We start from the raw sequence: 15,005 nt of genomic DNA on the forward strand, positions 1-15,005 counted from the left end.
AACTAGAACATACACATGCATGCCCCTCAAGAAAAGCATAAAGCTCTATTCACCTTGATCGGTTTTCCTTGGAAAGTTTTCACTTCTTCTCTCAGGTATCTGTAAGCCTTTAAAAAAAAATATAAAATTTGTCAAGTATAATTTAAACAAAGGAAACTTAAGTTTTGACAGGCTAATCCTGACAGTAATTCTTGAAGTGCTTGCTAATGTTAAGACTATAGAAACGCCTCATATATAATCTGCATTTAGTAAGATTTAAGTTATCATTACAGAAGTGCTTCAGTAGCATTAAAACAAGATCTTAATTCTTACCATTGAAACATTTCAATCTGTCATCCAAAATACCAATGTCCTTAGTACAAAAAATTATAGCTTTGGCCAGGAAAACAGGACATGCAAACAAGATAAAACTCTTACAGTGTGTTCAATAGTACTGATAACTGGATATTAGCCAAGGGGAAGCATTACTGGTTTTAGAGGTTTAGGTATTTTTCTCTAAATTGTTACATGGTTACAGTATAGTTTCTGTCTTGTCAGCCCACCCTTATCCCATCCTTGTCTACTCATATTCTAAACTGCTTCAAAAAAAAAACCAACCAAAAAACAGCGTTACCTGCTGTGCATCGGCTTCCGATTCAAATGTGATAAACCAATTGTCATTATAGGCAAACTCACAGTTGATAAACCTAGGCAAATTATCTCCTTTGAAAAGTGCTTCAACCTCCTACAAAAAGTGGTTTTGACAAGAAGGGAGAGAAAAGGATGGGAAGAAAAAAATAAATTGATAGACAGAAGAAAACATCAATTTAAAGCACAGAACGCTGGAACTCCAGTAAGAAAGATAAAAAGCTTTCAGGCTTACAAAACAGAACTGAGAACACTTCAGAACACCTGCAGTTAAGTAGTGTTAGCTCTCTCCAATCTCCCCACTAACTAGGAGAAATTCAAACAAGTGTTGCCTAAGGCCACGCTGCAAGTAGAATTAGCCTGTTCCTTTAAATCAGAGGAGAGAATCTATTTTGGTCATAGAGAAACACTTGAATTGGGCATCAAGTGCCAAAACCCATCTATTTCTACTTCCCTTGTCCCCAAAACTACACAGAAACCTGTGCATGCTGGATGGGTTACAACACCCCCCCACCCCCATCCTTTCAGCAGAAACCTTGAAACACACTTCAACTCAAATGCCTACAGATTAACAGGCTTTATGTTAACTCAAAACCAGTCAGCTAGGTTCTACAGAAAACAACCCATGTCTTGGACTTTTTCATTTGTTTTAATCTGTTTGCACACTATTTTTGTCACAGAGTTGAGACGAGCAGCATCAAAAAACAATGAAATCTGGGAGGTCTTACAATCAGATTTTCAGGCTTTATTTAAGCAGAAGCTTTTCCCATTAAGTGTGGCCAGTTGAGTCTAGATTTTCCAGTTTAGCAAATTTATACATGCAACGTATAAAACACTTCGGACCACCTCTTCTGAAAACAAAGACTGCTCAGAACTTTGCTGTTGTTAAGCATTTTAGAGTGACCACCCAGTGCTAACATGTCCAACCTGCCACACATGACAAAAGAAAAAAAAAACATCTGTACTATTAAAAGCTAGGTTTGAAAGGTTACATATTATGCAGAAAGCTAAAAGCAGCTCATATTTTTAAGCTATGTATTTAGCATAACTAAGTTCTTCCCTCCAATTTCTTTTAGCATTTGGTTTCGTACCCCTGCTTATTAAGGCCACTTCCTTATTGTAAGTTTTTAAACTGCACTATTTTTTATTTTAGGATGAAGACTATCAAGAGAAACAACTCTTAGCACCTTTATTTTTCCTAGTAAAGTTAAAGAGGGGAAATTAAAATACCTACCCATCATCAAGAATCTTTGCCTTTTCTCCTTTTTGAAAATTCAAGGTGATTTAATCTATGTCCCAGCCACTGTTTTCCAGTCTTTCAGTTAGACATTGTCCCAGCTACATCAGAGTTTGCACTGGGTATCTTTCAAAGAATCAAGTTGCCTCCTCTCACACTCTTATTCCACAAGCCAGTGGAGCTCCTCAGTGATCTGCTGACAACTCTATCCTCAGCATTATGGAAATGTTTGCAAAGCTTTAAGTACTTTTCCCCAACAAGCTTCAAGGTGCAGCAGGGGCATTTTCCATTCTAAGACTTATCTTCCCTCATCTTCACTTGCCATTTATCCAAGGAGCTGTGCACTACGTGCATATGGATAAACCAGAGTCCAAGAAAATTAAGTTATCTCTACCTAAGACAACATTCAGTTTTTAAGCCCCCTGCAGAGCTGTTTTACCAGTCTTCTTATAAGCAACAAGCATCTATCAAATACATTTATTACACACACACATGCACCAAACCAAGGTTTAGAAATGCTGTTAGAAACTAAGTAATAATGTATTGAGAAAATGCGATATGTTTATTGAAATTTGGAGGAAATCTAACTTCCAAATCCTAAGGGAAAAGCATTCTTTACTAAACAATTAAATACTTACTTCAATAGGGGTAGATTCAGGTACTTCACGTAAAATCACAATACAACGATTCTGATTTGGCCTGACTTTTTCTCCCTTCTCATCCACTTGGACTAAAGGCAATGCTAAAAGAGAAAAGACAAAATCATATTTCAGCTATCAGCAATTATAGCTCTGCACACTGAAAGATGCTGTGAACATTTTTACAAAGCAAAGCTTCTTGTACTGAAGTTCAAAATATTTGAACATCCAGAAACAAGTAGAAGATGACTGAGGATACTTTCAGACACATGAAGCTAAGTAGTCATGTTCCTTAAAATCTTCACACTTTTCCTACTCTTCCAGCCTTGAAACCCCCAATTTATTAGCTTTTTATTCTGAGGCATACACTGAGTCATGCTCTTTTTTGATTCCTACCTTAGTGGTTATGTCCATTAGCCTTTCCTGAGAATTTAACCTCAATTTATTCACAGAGAATCAGGTCAGAAGTGACTTCAAGGATCATCTGGTCCAATCTTCCTTGGGCAAAAGCACAAGATGTCCCATCACCTGTCCAGCTGAACCTTACACGTACGCAACACTAGGGAATCCACCGATTCCCTAAGACATTATTGCAGTAGCTGGTTGTTCTCATGGTGAAAAATTTTCCTCTAGCGTCCAGCTGGAATCTTCCCAGGGTTAACTTGTGCCCACTATCCCACATCTTTTTCATGGGACTCCATCTTCTTTGTACCACTCTTTAAATACCAGAACACAGTGAGAAGGTCTCCTCTGGGCCTTCTTTTCTCAGTGCAGAACAAACCTAGTTCTCTCAGCCTTTCCTCACGTGGCAGGCTTCTAAGTCCTTTGATCATCTTTGTGGCCCTTCTCTGAAACCCTTCCAGCCTGTCCCCATCTCTCTTGTTTAGAGGAAACTAAAACTGAACACAGTATTCCAAATGTAGCCTGTCAAGTACCAAGTAGAACGGGATAACAACCCTATCTCTGCTGGTGATGACGTCGCTGATGCAAGTTCTTGTAGTCTGGGGTGATGTGTGCCTTGTTCCAGTCTTCTGGGGCATCCCCCAATCTCCATTACCTCTCTAGGTTTAGGGAGAATGGCCCTGCAATGACACTAGCCAGCTCTCTTAACACCTTCAGTGGATATTGTCAGGGCCTATTGATTTGTAGGGGTCAAGCTCTTGTAATAGCTCATATACAAACACTTCCTTCACTTCCATCAACCTGGATTTTTGTTCCCAAAGGCTGAGACTCAACAGTGCTGGTAAAGATAGAGGTGAACAAAGTCTGGAGAACCTCTGCCTTTTCAGCATTGATGGTGACTAATTCACCTCTCTCATGTAACAGCTGGCCAATATTTTCCTACGTTTCTGCTTGTTGTTTAAATACCTGAAGAACCCTTTCTTGTAGTTTTTGACATCTCTGGCCAATTTCAATGAGCTTTTGCTTTCTTAACTGCATCTCTGCATGTCATGGCAATACCCTTCCCTTGTAGTTCTCAACAGGTTTTTGTCCAGTTTTCCATCTCTGGTATGCTTCTGGTTTGGTTTTGAGCCAACCCACAAGCACACAGTTAAGCCAAGAAAGCCTCTCACTCCACCTAGCTCTCCTATCTTTAAAGGGGATGATCAGTTCTCATGCTTCCATGAGAGAGCTCTTGAAAAACCCCCAGCGCTTGTTAGCTCCTTTATCCTCTCTGGAAGCTTCCCATGGAATAACTCCCAAGTGAGCTCTGAGCAAGCCAAAGTTTGTTCTTCTAATATCTTAAAACCTCTTAGTCCTAACCTGCAGTGTGCTCAGCCAGATCACCAGAATGTTATGATCACCGCAGCCAATGCTATCACTGAGATATTACACAGCAGGTTTTCTTGATTTGCGAGTAGCAAGTCCAGCAGTGCCTCATTCCTGACTGGCACATCTAACATCTGTATGAGGAAGCACTCCTCTGCGCATTCCAGGGACTTGATGGATGACATGTGAGCTGCTGTACTGTTCTTTCAACAAATGTCTGGGTATTTGAACTCACCCATAAGAACCAAGTTCTGTTGAACCAAAGCCTGCTTAAGTGACCCAAATAACGCCCCACTGGACTTATCTCAGTTTGGAGGTCAGTAGCAGATGCCTACTCTAAGATCTCCTCTGATCTTGACCTAGAGGCATTCAGTACAGCTTCCACAACTGCCGTAGCTGACTTCTAAACATTCAGGATTCTCCTTAACATAGAGCACAACCCCTCCTTCTGTTCTTCCCTGCCTTGTCTTTATGAAACAGCCTGTAGCCACTCATTGTGATCCTCCAGTAGTGCGAGTTGTCCCACTACGTTCCACAATTTAAATTCACATTATTCTCATTTACATAGGTCATTACTCAATACCTCAAACGTGAAGTAGCTTTGATAAAACTGCAGTCCTATAATTGTGATGGTCTAAACTGGAAGCTGCTTGCTCTATTTAATACTTCACAGAAAAAAAGCATTTTATTACAATACATTAAAAAAGGAAGAGAGATTGAAAATCCAGATTAACAGTCCTATGGCAACAACCAAAATGCTTTCTAGCATCAAGGGACTGCTTTTTACTTACATCTCAGCACTTCAACAATCAAATCCATATCGGTACTGAGTTTCTTGACATGATCAAGGTTTGCTACTGTCATTATTGGCACATACTGATCACTGTCCATCTGTGATATAAGATACATGTCACTGGCAAGATTTTCTCTGTTGGGAGAGAAAAAAAGAGGAAAGTCACAGATGTAACTTTTGCCAATGAACGTGAAACAAAACCTCACATAGTAGAAGGCAGATTCCTATACTGAATTTTGTATTCAGCACTTTCAACAACTCCCTAGTCTACCGACATAGTTTACTTCCCAGGAAATATGAAAATGTCTTTATTTTTCCTTCAGACATCTTCCTGTTCAGGCAGCACATTACCCCCACAAGCATGTAATATTGTTAAGTTCATTACTCTAAATGACCACTGAGTAATTGGCTGTGCAGGAGTACACAGATTAGAAATTGTTCTAGGTTATTAAGACATGTGTTTAGGATGCTTTTATCAAGACACAAGCACTGAGAGTAATTATGTACAAGTAAACTACTTTGACGATCTTGCATCAGTCTATACTGGAACGTGTATGATTCAGAGCCCTTAATTTATTGTTTTTGTGAGTTTTGGTGGTTTTGTTTGTTGTTGTTTTGTTGTTTGTTTTATTGATCCTTAACTTAGAATATAAAGGGATCTATAGATGCACATAAAAAAATCCTGCTTTTGTATCAATGCAAATTCTAAAATTATTAGCTTAAAAAGAAGCTTACCAAATGGCTTAAGTTTGACGCAGTTTTAATTTGCATCAAAAAACATCAGTAGCAGTCATAAAAATTCACCTGATCTGTAACTGCTTGTAAGTAATCTCACTTTAGACCAATGTATTTGCTAGTTTAGGTTTTAGGCCTAGAAGTTTCATGTAAGATTTAAAAGGTATATCGTACAATACTCTGGAATTTACGTGTTGCTTCCCCCAAATTCTCATCCTTTCCACTCGAGTTTTAAGTGACAACTGAGAAACTATTAACACACATCCCAAACTAGGTACTAATCTTGTTACTCATCCTCCAGTTTGCTACATTTAGGTATATACATACCTAGATAAACAGAATTCCAGTGTTTTCTTCAGTAATTCTCGTAAATCTTCCTGGCCTTCTGGCTGCAACTGTTCACTTCCACCTAATAATTAAAATACTTAAATTTAGTTCTGCTATATTACACATTATGTATTTTAATCAAGCCACCATATCTATTACTGGCTGTATAACCAATAATAAGTTTTCAAATTCCATAGATGTTCATTGCATATTAGTTTACCACCCACTAAAATTGCACAGGAACACTTGTCATTCAAGGCATTACAGAAAAACCATGTCTGACCTCACTTGTTAGCTTTTTCTCTCCAAGTACATAAAAATCTGAAGCAGTTTTAGAAGAGCACTTACAAACATCTCAAAGTAAATACTGAGCTAATTATATCTGTCTTCCAGTCTTAGGAAATTAACCCATTTCTAGCTGACTAAACCCTAATTAACACAGCTGACCAATACAGCACACAAGCAATGTTATGGAGGACCTCATGTTTCTGGCCTCACTCTAAATTCCCAAAACAACTGTGAGGTGCTCAAGCCCCCTGATCATCCTTGTGGTCCTCCTCTGGACTTGCTCCAACAGCTCCATGTCTTTCTTACATGGAGGACACCAAATACTCTAAGTGAGGTCTCACAAGAGCAGAGTTGAGGGGCAGAATCACCTCCTTTGACCTGCTGGTCACACTCCTTCTGGTGCAGCCCAGGATACAGTTGGCTTTCTGGGCTGCAAGAGCACCCTGCCAGCTCATATCCAATCACTTAACAACAGATGTGTGATCAATTCATCTCTTGGTTAAGAAGGAATAATGAATTTTTTTGTTATACCTGGAAGTTTCAAAATCATCACATGAAAACACTTATTTCAGGTTCATTTTATTTAGACTCAGTAGACTGCAGTAAGTTGAGGGTAAGCTAACTGTGTCAGTGGGAGAACTGTTTCAAGCTCAGAAGTTTCAGAGTGGATTTTAGAGGTTTATAAAACATTCAGTAACATGTTACATAAATGTAAGCTAGGTTTGGGGTTTATTTTGTATGTTTTTGTGGTTTGGGTTTAAGTATTTCACACCAACTGCTACACTTTATACCATTCCCTTCTTCAAGTAACTTTCATCCTTCAGCTCCCCTTAGCCTTTCTTCTTCCTATAGCAGCTTCTAATTTCCTCCCACCATTTTGTCCTTCCTGAGTTCTATTCTGATGTAATGTCAATACCTGAGAAATACACCTATCATGTACTAACCACTATTTCCCTTCCCCATCTCCTCTTTCTTCCTTGCCTAAAACCTGGCAAAAATCCATAATTATATAAATTGTTACTGGTATAAACTACAGCTGCTAACAGTTGCACTGAAGAAAAATAATGAACATTCATTAAAACAATGCAAAGAATTTAGAGTAAACTGTTGGTTATTTTAGCATTTTAAGTACAAGACTGATCTTTCAACATATTAACATTACCGCTTGAGACACAAATGATACGTGAGTTTCACCTCAGTTCCTGACCCAAGTAGAAGCATGCAACTTAGATACCTAAATGTAAATGTCTACACTAGGAACATGCATTCAGAATTAACATTTCAGAAAACAATACTCAGTTATACCCAGAGCTTATAATTGATTCTGTGCTGTACATCGTATGGCCTATACTCAAACAGGAGGAGACTGGTTTCCAAATATGTCTCAGCCTGAGAACAAGAGACAGAATTTTCTGGATTCTATTCACAGAGCAACAACTAAAGTGGTGCAGGTTTTTTTACAGTGGGTTTTCTGTGTATTTGTTGTTGTTTGATTGGTTTGTTTGCTTGAATGGATGCTCACTGTTCAAATCAACATTTGCTTTTTTAAAACCGAGTTAAAGCGAGCATTAGCTTTCTCTTACCTGTCTGGGTGGTTTCATGCATAGACTCATACTCGGAATGATCAAGAGCCAAAGGATTCATATCTGTCTGGTCTGACACTGAAACAACTGGTGATGGCTCCTGCAGCTCCGTCAGCACTGCATTCTGATACTTTTTGTCACCATTACCACTGGCATCCAGTTCTGTGGCAGAGATGACAAACACACTCAAAAAGCATTCCTTTTAATCACAGTGCCATCATAGTTAAAACTAAATCTGAATTTTACCTTTTGCTTGAGCAACAGCTCGAAACTTTTATTCATACCTTCTTTACAAGAATCTGGAGGTTGGTCAGGTATTTCTTCCCACGTTTTGCTCACACTACCATCAGTGGCACCACTCGCTTCCAAGTGTAACATATGATTTCCCCACACCTTTGCATTGGGGTTTAATTCAGAAACCTTGGTTGACTCCTACAGAAAGAAATGTCTTTGATTATGCACTTTGTGGATGCACAGCACACATGTGTAAATACATGTAACAGTTTCAAACAACAGCATCAGATATGCAACTCAAGATTGTATTGTTATGGGCTTTTTCCACACCTGAATATATTAACTGAATTGCCATCCCATAATCTTTTCAGGTACAAACACAATTTAATTGTGCAGCACAGAATTCACTTCCCTGATAAAGAACCTGGCCAGAAAAGGCCAGCCAAGGAAACTGTAACAAACATTCTTTGCCTTTGACAGACTAACTCAACCTGTACTTGCCCCAGACTTCAGGCAGTTCTCCAACAGATATGCTAATGCGATATTTACTATATTATCACAGTATCTGTTTCTGTGAAATAACAAAATAATTAGGAGAATGTAACAGCACAGGGTTTGGTTTGTTTTTTCTTCCTGGACTTATGTAAACATGTAACACAGTTCTAAGGAATCATTATGAAAAACTGGAGGCAATGAGATGTGCATGACAACTTCTGTCATGACCTCAAGACAAAAAACAGCATTAACAAGCATTTAGGTAAGTTTTCCCCTAGGCAGGACAAATAGGATCAATTACCAGATCCACTTAAGTCATCTTAGGCCAGTCTCCTTTAACCTGGATTTCAAATGGACATATTTAATGGTCATATATGGTAATATATAACCATTATATAAACGGTTATATTTGTCCTTCAGAGAGATTGCTCTCTGCACTGCCAAGATTTACAGTACTTTTTTTGATAGTAACATGAGACAGTTTTCTCTTGTTTTGCTAATGTTTGAGCAAAGCACACTCAGTTATTCCATACCCGGAATATCTTTAGTATGTTTTAATATGTTTATTATACCTGGAAAGAGTACTGCTCATACAAACACACATTTAAAAAGCGGATTAAAATTTGTTTTGTGAATTTAAGGATGCTAGGAACATGGTAAGAGCTTAAGACAGGCACTCCAAAACTCCACAAAGCTTTAATTATTCTGAAACACACACTCAAATACTCATTATCATAGTACACAGAAAGCACATCCAGAAGGTAAAAAAAGATTTAAAAAATATCAAATACATCTACTGAATGATAAAGACTTGTAAAAAATGGAAGTGTTCAAATATTATGGACTTTAACATTTCTTCCTGTAAGAAGGTAAAGAGCGCTATTAACAGGCCGTAGAAATTTTCCCTATACTGAAGTTTTAATATCAACTAGAACTGAGAATCTGCAGTCAAAACACTTTGCCCAATGTTTAAACTTTCACAGTAAAAGGTAAACAGAGCTAAAAAAAAAATAAAAATCCATATTCAGCAACCTTTTGAAATACTACATTCTCTGTAGAATTTGGTTTTGCTAAAGAGAGAGCAGTCAGCTTCAGAACAAAACATGTTATATTTAACTATAATGAAACCACAGTTTGCCTTGACTTATGCAAATGCCTAGCTTCAGCTTTAAACTAAACATCAAATTAATTCTGCAGAATACTTACAAATTCATCATTATCTTGCCATCCCCAAGTAGCAACATTTTCTGGTGCCAGCAGCTGATACGGGTATCTTCCTACTGCATATGAAGCCCCTCTTAAATCTTCAGGTTCATTCTGGAAGTTTTCACTAACTATACACAGTCTGTCACTCTTCATGGTATTGTCAGAAACTGCGTTATTGCATAAAAAGCCCATCAGATATTCACCATTACCACCAATAATGGTGTCAGAAAACAGCTGATTTGTCCCATCAGCACTGCCAGTCTGAAGACTGATGAAATGTGACCATATTTCAACGTGGGGATTTTGTCTGTCCAGTTCATAGGAGTGCTCTTGGTCACTTGGTATATCTTCCATCGGATCTAATACACACAGCTCACTGCCTCGCTGAAATCCTGAGGCACCAGGAGAGGCCCTATGTATTTCATAGGAAGGAGTAGCAGCATATTTGTCTACCTGCTCCGGGTCAACAAAAACTCCAAGTTCTTTGTTTGAGAAAATCTTGTGATCTGACTGCATCTGTTCCCAGCTTGTGGTCAAGTCATTCATTTGAGCATTTATTATGTAACTGGTACTTTTCAGTTCAGTAGTCTTGAGTTCTAACTGCCCTAAATTCCCTGTGGTAAAAGCTTCTAGATTCGCAGTTGATGTACTAAAACCAGTGAGGTTCTCCTCCTTTGAGCAGATGCTGACACACTGTTCTACTTCACTATGCTGAAGATTGCATTCATTTACATCACACACACTTTTTTCATGAGTTTCTGATTCTACTTCAGTAAAAGGTCCAACAGGAACTTGGGTGTTCCCAGCCTCTGGCTCTGGATTGACACAGTGACATAACTCAATCTCTTCTACTGGTTTATCACACACATGACAACATGCATTTTGACACAATGAAGGTAAACTATTATGGGCTTTATGCAAGAGATTACCAGCATCTTCTTGATTTTTAGTGTCATCTATTAATTTTACACTCTTGTACATAAAATTGTCCAAAGATGAAGGTACAGTGGAGTTAGAGTAATTATCCTCATCATGAGTTAAGCCTTTACTGCAATTTAAGATGGTTTTATCACAATCAATAATATTAGCATCCAAATTCTGTTTAACATTTTTGGCCTTGTTATCAATTGTCTCATTTAGGTGAGCCTCAAATTTTGTCTCTTTCATAGATTCTACTACATCCCCAACTATTCTGCCTAAATCAGTCCCCACATTCCATTGATTCTCCATTGTGTGGAAGGAGTATGTATCCTGATGCTCATCTTGTCTACAGTTCATGTTAATTTTATTCATACCCTCATGTTCCACAGACATAGGAGAGACACTGGTTTTGCTATCTGAATGTGAATATTCGCACAGTTTACCTTTATTCCCTGGTGACTCTTGTGAAATCTGAGATTCTAGGCTGGTTTTCTTTAGGAACATTTCATCTGTGCCTGTGTTATGTAGCTCACAAGATGTCAAAGTGCCATCACTTACCCATGATTGAGCTCTGCTCAAGCCACCAGCTTCCTCAAGCACATTGCCTTTTAGCTCAGTGATACTCACAGAGATATCTTCCATGCCACTATGGTTTGCAGCTTCTGTTGATGTCCTGTTTTCAGTGCAGCCCTTAATCTGAGTTTGAAAATCAGAACTTTCTTCCAAGTTTTCGTGTATTTCCATCATACTCAAAGCTTCACTGCTATGCAAAACTGTACCTGTGCATTTCTCTTTATCTTTCAAGTATTCTTTCAAAACACTGTGATGTTCACTGGAGTCAGATGCAAGCATCTGGTCATCACCAAACATTCTTTGAAATGTTTTCTTTTCCACACTGGAGTTTACTTCACTTTCTGGCTTTAGGAAGTAGTCCTCTTCAAGTTTTTCTACATGTTGACTCACCAAAAGAGAATCTTTGTCCGTTTCACGTAACTCTAATGACAATTTAAAGTTGCCCCTCATGTTATCTGCCACCTCTTTGGTATTTATTTCCCTTACAACACTCGAGGAATGCCTACTTAAACCAAATGGTACCATCTCAGAATGATGACTTTCCTCATTTTTTCCTGAATTACATACTCCAGTGCTTAATGACACACTGGAAGTACAATCACCACGTTTCATGTTTTCTGAATTAAGGGTGCATTGGTCCCCTTCAGCAGCACTTACAAATTTTACAGAATCACAAGCTCTGTGGAGAGATTCAATACAACTGACAGCATTACCTCCTGTATATACTTCCTCCTGCCGATTCTCAGGGTTGACTTCATCACATACTTTCACTATTAATCCATCTTTCACTGTACTGTCAGTATTTAACCCATGTACCTGACTCCTGTTAGCCAGGAAGTTATCATAAGATTGGATGTCTACGCTACAATATTCCTTTTCCTGTATGCTTGACCTATCCAATTTTTTATACTCAAACAGTTCTTTCTGTGAATTAAACTTAGCTTCCACATGTGTTGATTGCTGCACTGGAAATTCTCCCCCACTGTCTAGAGGTCGTACCATGCTGCACATTCCTTCATCAGTAACAGCTGAGTTATCTATGCCTGCTGCAGTCTCTTCATGCACAGTAGCTGGCACCTCTTCAGCCCCTTTCAGATCTTCAGCATCTAAAACACAAATACTGTAAAACTCCCTATCTTTTGTATTTTGTCTGTTGTCTACATCAAGATAGAAAAATGTTGGAGACATCTCTCTATCTGAAGCTGAAACTTTCTGTAAGCAGCCACTCTTGCAGTCTTTAACTGTTGTTTCATTCTGCCTTGAATAGTCACACGTAACTGCGTAATCCCCCTGAAAATTTCTATTTAAGGAAATTTCACCCTGTAAACCTTTGTCCACCATGTCTGGTACATGCGAAGTACACATATGATCAAACAAGCAATGCTCTTCTGCAGCTACATTTCCATTATTAATATTACTATTAATATTTTCTACATAGTTCATATGCTGACCTTTAGCGCTGTTAGATTTTTTAGATGATCCTTTTTGAATAACCGTATCTTTCTTTTCTTCAGTTTTCTGCAGATTTCCATACGTACCAGAGACCTTCAGAAGGTGACTAAAGGAATTAAAGAAGCTAAAAGGTCCATCATACGTCCTCCTAGAGCTCTCACAAGGAGTATTCTCCATGCTTTTATATGATAGATATTTTGCTTTTCTATCCCAGACCCCAAATTTAGAATTTGACTCTCTGCAATCATCGTCACGAATATGTTCAATGCCGACTACTGCAGCTGCCCCATTAGCTGTCCTTCCCCCTGTATGCAGATCCTGGCTTTTAACAGTTCTTAAAATCGAAGATAAAGTTTTACTTATCCTTGACTTTGGTGCTTCCTCTTCCACAGATTTTGGTAACAAGCTGGTTTTCTCCTCATTTGTGCTGTTACTCAATTCTTTACTGAAGCAGCAACCCATGTTTAATAAGTCGTGTCACAGGAGTCTTCTCATTGCAAATCACCTTCCTTTGTACACTAACTTTGTACTGCTACTGAGGAGCCAAGCTAACACCCAGCCGCCAAAAATAGCACACTTTAGAACCATGCCGGGGTTCATATGTCATTGCCACTCAAACTCCAAATCCCAGTTGCTGAGCAATGTTTTGGTATTTCATCATATGTACTGTAATATTCAAGCCAAATAATTCTAGTGAGATTACAGTCCATTTACAACTATCACCAAGTCCTATGAACTTCCATTGTTTAATTTCCTGAAGAGCTTCCTTTATCCAAATCACTGGAATATTTAAATGAGATCTTTCACAATGTCCACATGTGCCAAAAACATGCTCACCTTCATATTTAGCACATCTCCCACTTTCTATACAAGGATAAATGCATTCTGGGTTCACATGTTTAAATCCATTTGGAAGACTAAACTAGTGGAAGCTATTAGATCAAACATACTTTGGATCATTTTCTCCTTCCCCTCCCTTCCCCCAGAGTTGAACCTACACCAAGATTACTTCTTTAGGAAAAGCAGGCTAAAGATAGATAAGGCCTCATGTACTCCATTGAACAGTCATTGTACGTTATCAGGAGCTAATTCTGTTCCAAGCCTTTTTTTTTTAAAAAAAAACCAAAAAATTTATCTGCACAAAAAAAAAAAACCAAAACCAAAAAAAAACCTCAAAAAAAAAATACTACCTGTGGGGCCTTAAGATCATCAGCCATCTCATGTTACTGTGGCAGGATTAATTATACCCAACCTTCAAAAACTGTGTACTCACAAAAAAACTCAGGTAGATTTAAAAGGTAGTTTGACTAAACACTACTTCTTCCAAAAGTTTGTCCCCAGTATAACTTCTCTCTGTTATACATAAATAACTTCTTTCTGACCTCAGAACAATTAGAACATATTTATACACATGTATTTACATATCAGAAGACAGCCACTACTGTCAGTTCTTTTACTTGCCAAAAATAGTGCTTCTGTTTCTTCAATAATAAAAACCCAGTAAAAAGATGACGACACCCAGCAATCTTTTTTCTGCTCTAACAGTTGTTCTCATTTGCCTTTACATATCCCTACATCACTCAGACCTCCTCTCAAATCCATTGTTGCTATTTGAAATTTGGACCCTATCCTTCAGAGATGTTGCAGATTGTATCAGTACAAAATGATGCTATTCTGTTACTTAAAATACTGAAAGCGCAGAATAAAGTAAGAAAAGATAGACCCTTAAATTCTATTTCAATTGTTCTTCCAGCTGTACATAACCCAGTTATTTTTCAGTTGGTTGTCCACCTTATGTTAAATTTAATCAAGATGTACTTGAACTAGTTCTAGCCTGGCAACTTGCCTTCTTTGTGTTCATATAGCAGTACATAGGGGTAACTAAGGCTAATTAAAGTAGTTGCCTTTCAACTAATTAATAAGAGATCTATTTTGATGTCTACTGCAACCTATGCTTCCAGCATAAACGCTGCCTAAACACAGATCCATTTGCTGATAGCCCACTATCATTACTTTTTCTTTTTATTGTCATTATACTTTAACAGCTGCCCTCATGGCAAGTCACATAGCCTATGCGAGGCTTGAGACGTGATTTAGTTTTATCCGTGTTCTCTGTATGGTCACCA

General features: G+C 38.2%; 1 protein-coding gene across 6 annotated transcripts in view; it reads right to left on the bottom strand.

Annotated features, from left to right (window-relative positions):
* Positions 1-15,005, bottom strand: part of LARP4B (La ribonucleoprotein 4B) — a 55,063-nt gene that overhangs the window by 15,663 nt on the left and 24,395 nt on the right. Inside the window, exons 1-9 of one of the 6 annotated variants that reach the window (XM_062621521.1) lie at positions 11,634-13,977; positions 9,934-10,007; positions 8,283-8,430; positions 7,999-8,160; positions 6,128-6,209; positions 5,064-5,200; positions 2,503-2,606; positions 614-724; positions 54-107 (exon numbers count right to left, since the gene is read on the bottom strand). In XM_062621521.1, the coding sequence (XP_062477505.1) occupies positions 54-107; positions 614-724; positions 2,503-2,606; positions 5,064-5,200; positions 6,128-6,209; positions 7,999-8,160; positions 8,283-8,430; positions 9,934-10,007; positions 11,634-13,341 (2,580 nt within the window). In that variant the 5' untranslated portion in view covers positions 13,342-13,977. Of the gene's footprint in view, positions 1-53; positions 108-613; positions 725-2,502; positions 2,607-5,063; positions 5,201-6,127; positions 6,210-7,998; positions 8,161-8,282; positions 8,431-9,933; positions 13,985-15,005 lie in introns of those variants that run through there. The other 5 variants (XM_062621520.1, XM_062621519.1, XM_062621518.1 and 2 more) reach the window with 5 other exon arrangements.

This window comes from Pezoporus occidentalis, unplaced genomic scaffold (assembly GCF_034315485.1).
Source record: "Pezoporus occidentalis ecotype Australia unplaced genomic scaffold, CSIRO_AGI_Poc_V1 ctg23, whole genome shotgun sequence".
In the NCBI taxonomy this organism is placed as follows: Eukaryota; Metazoa; Chordata; class Aves; order Psittaciformes; family Psittacidae; genus Pezoporus; species Pezoporus occidentalis.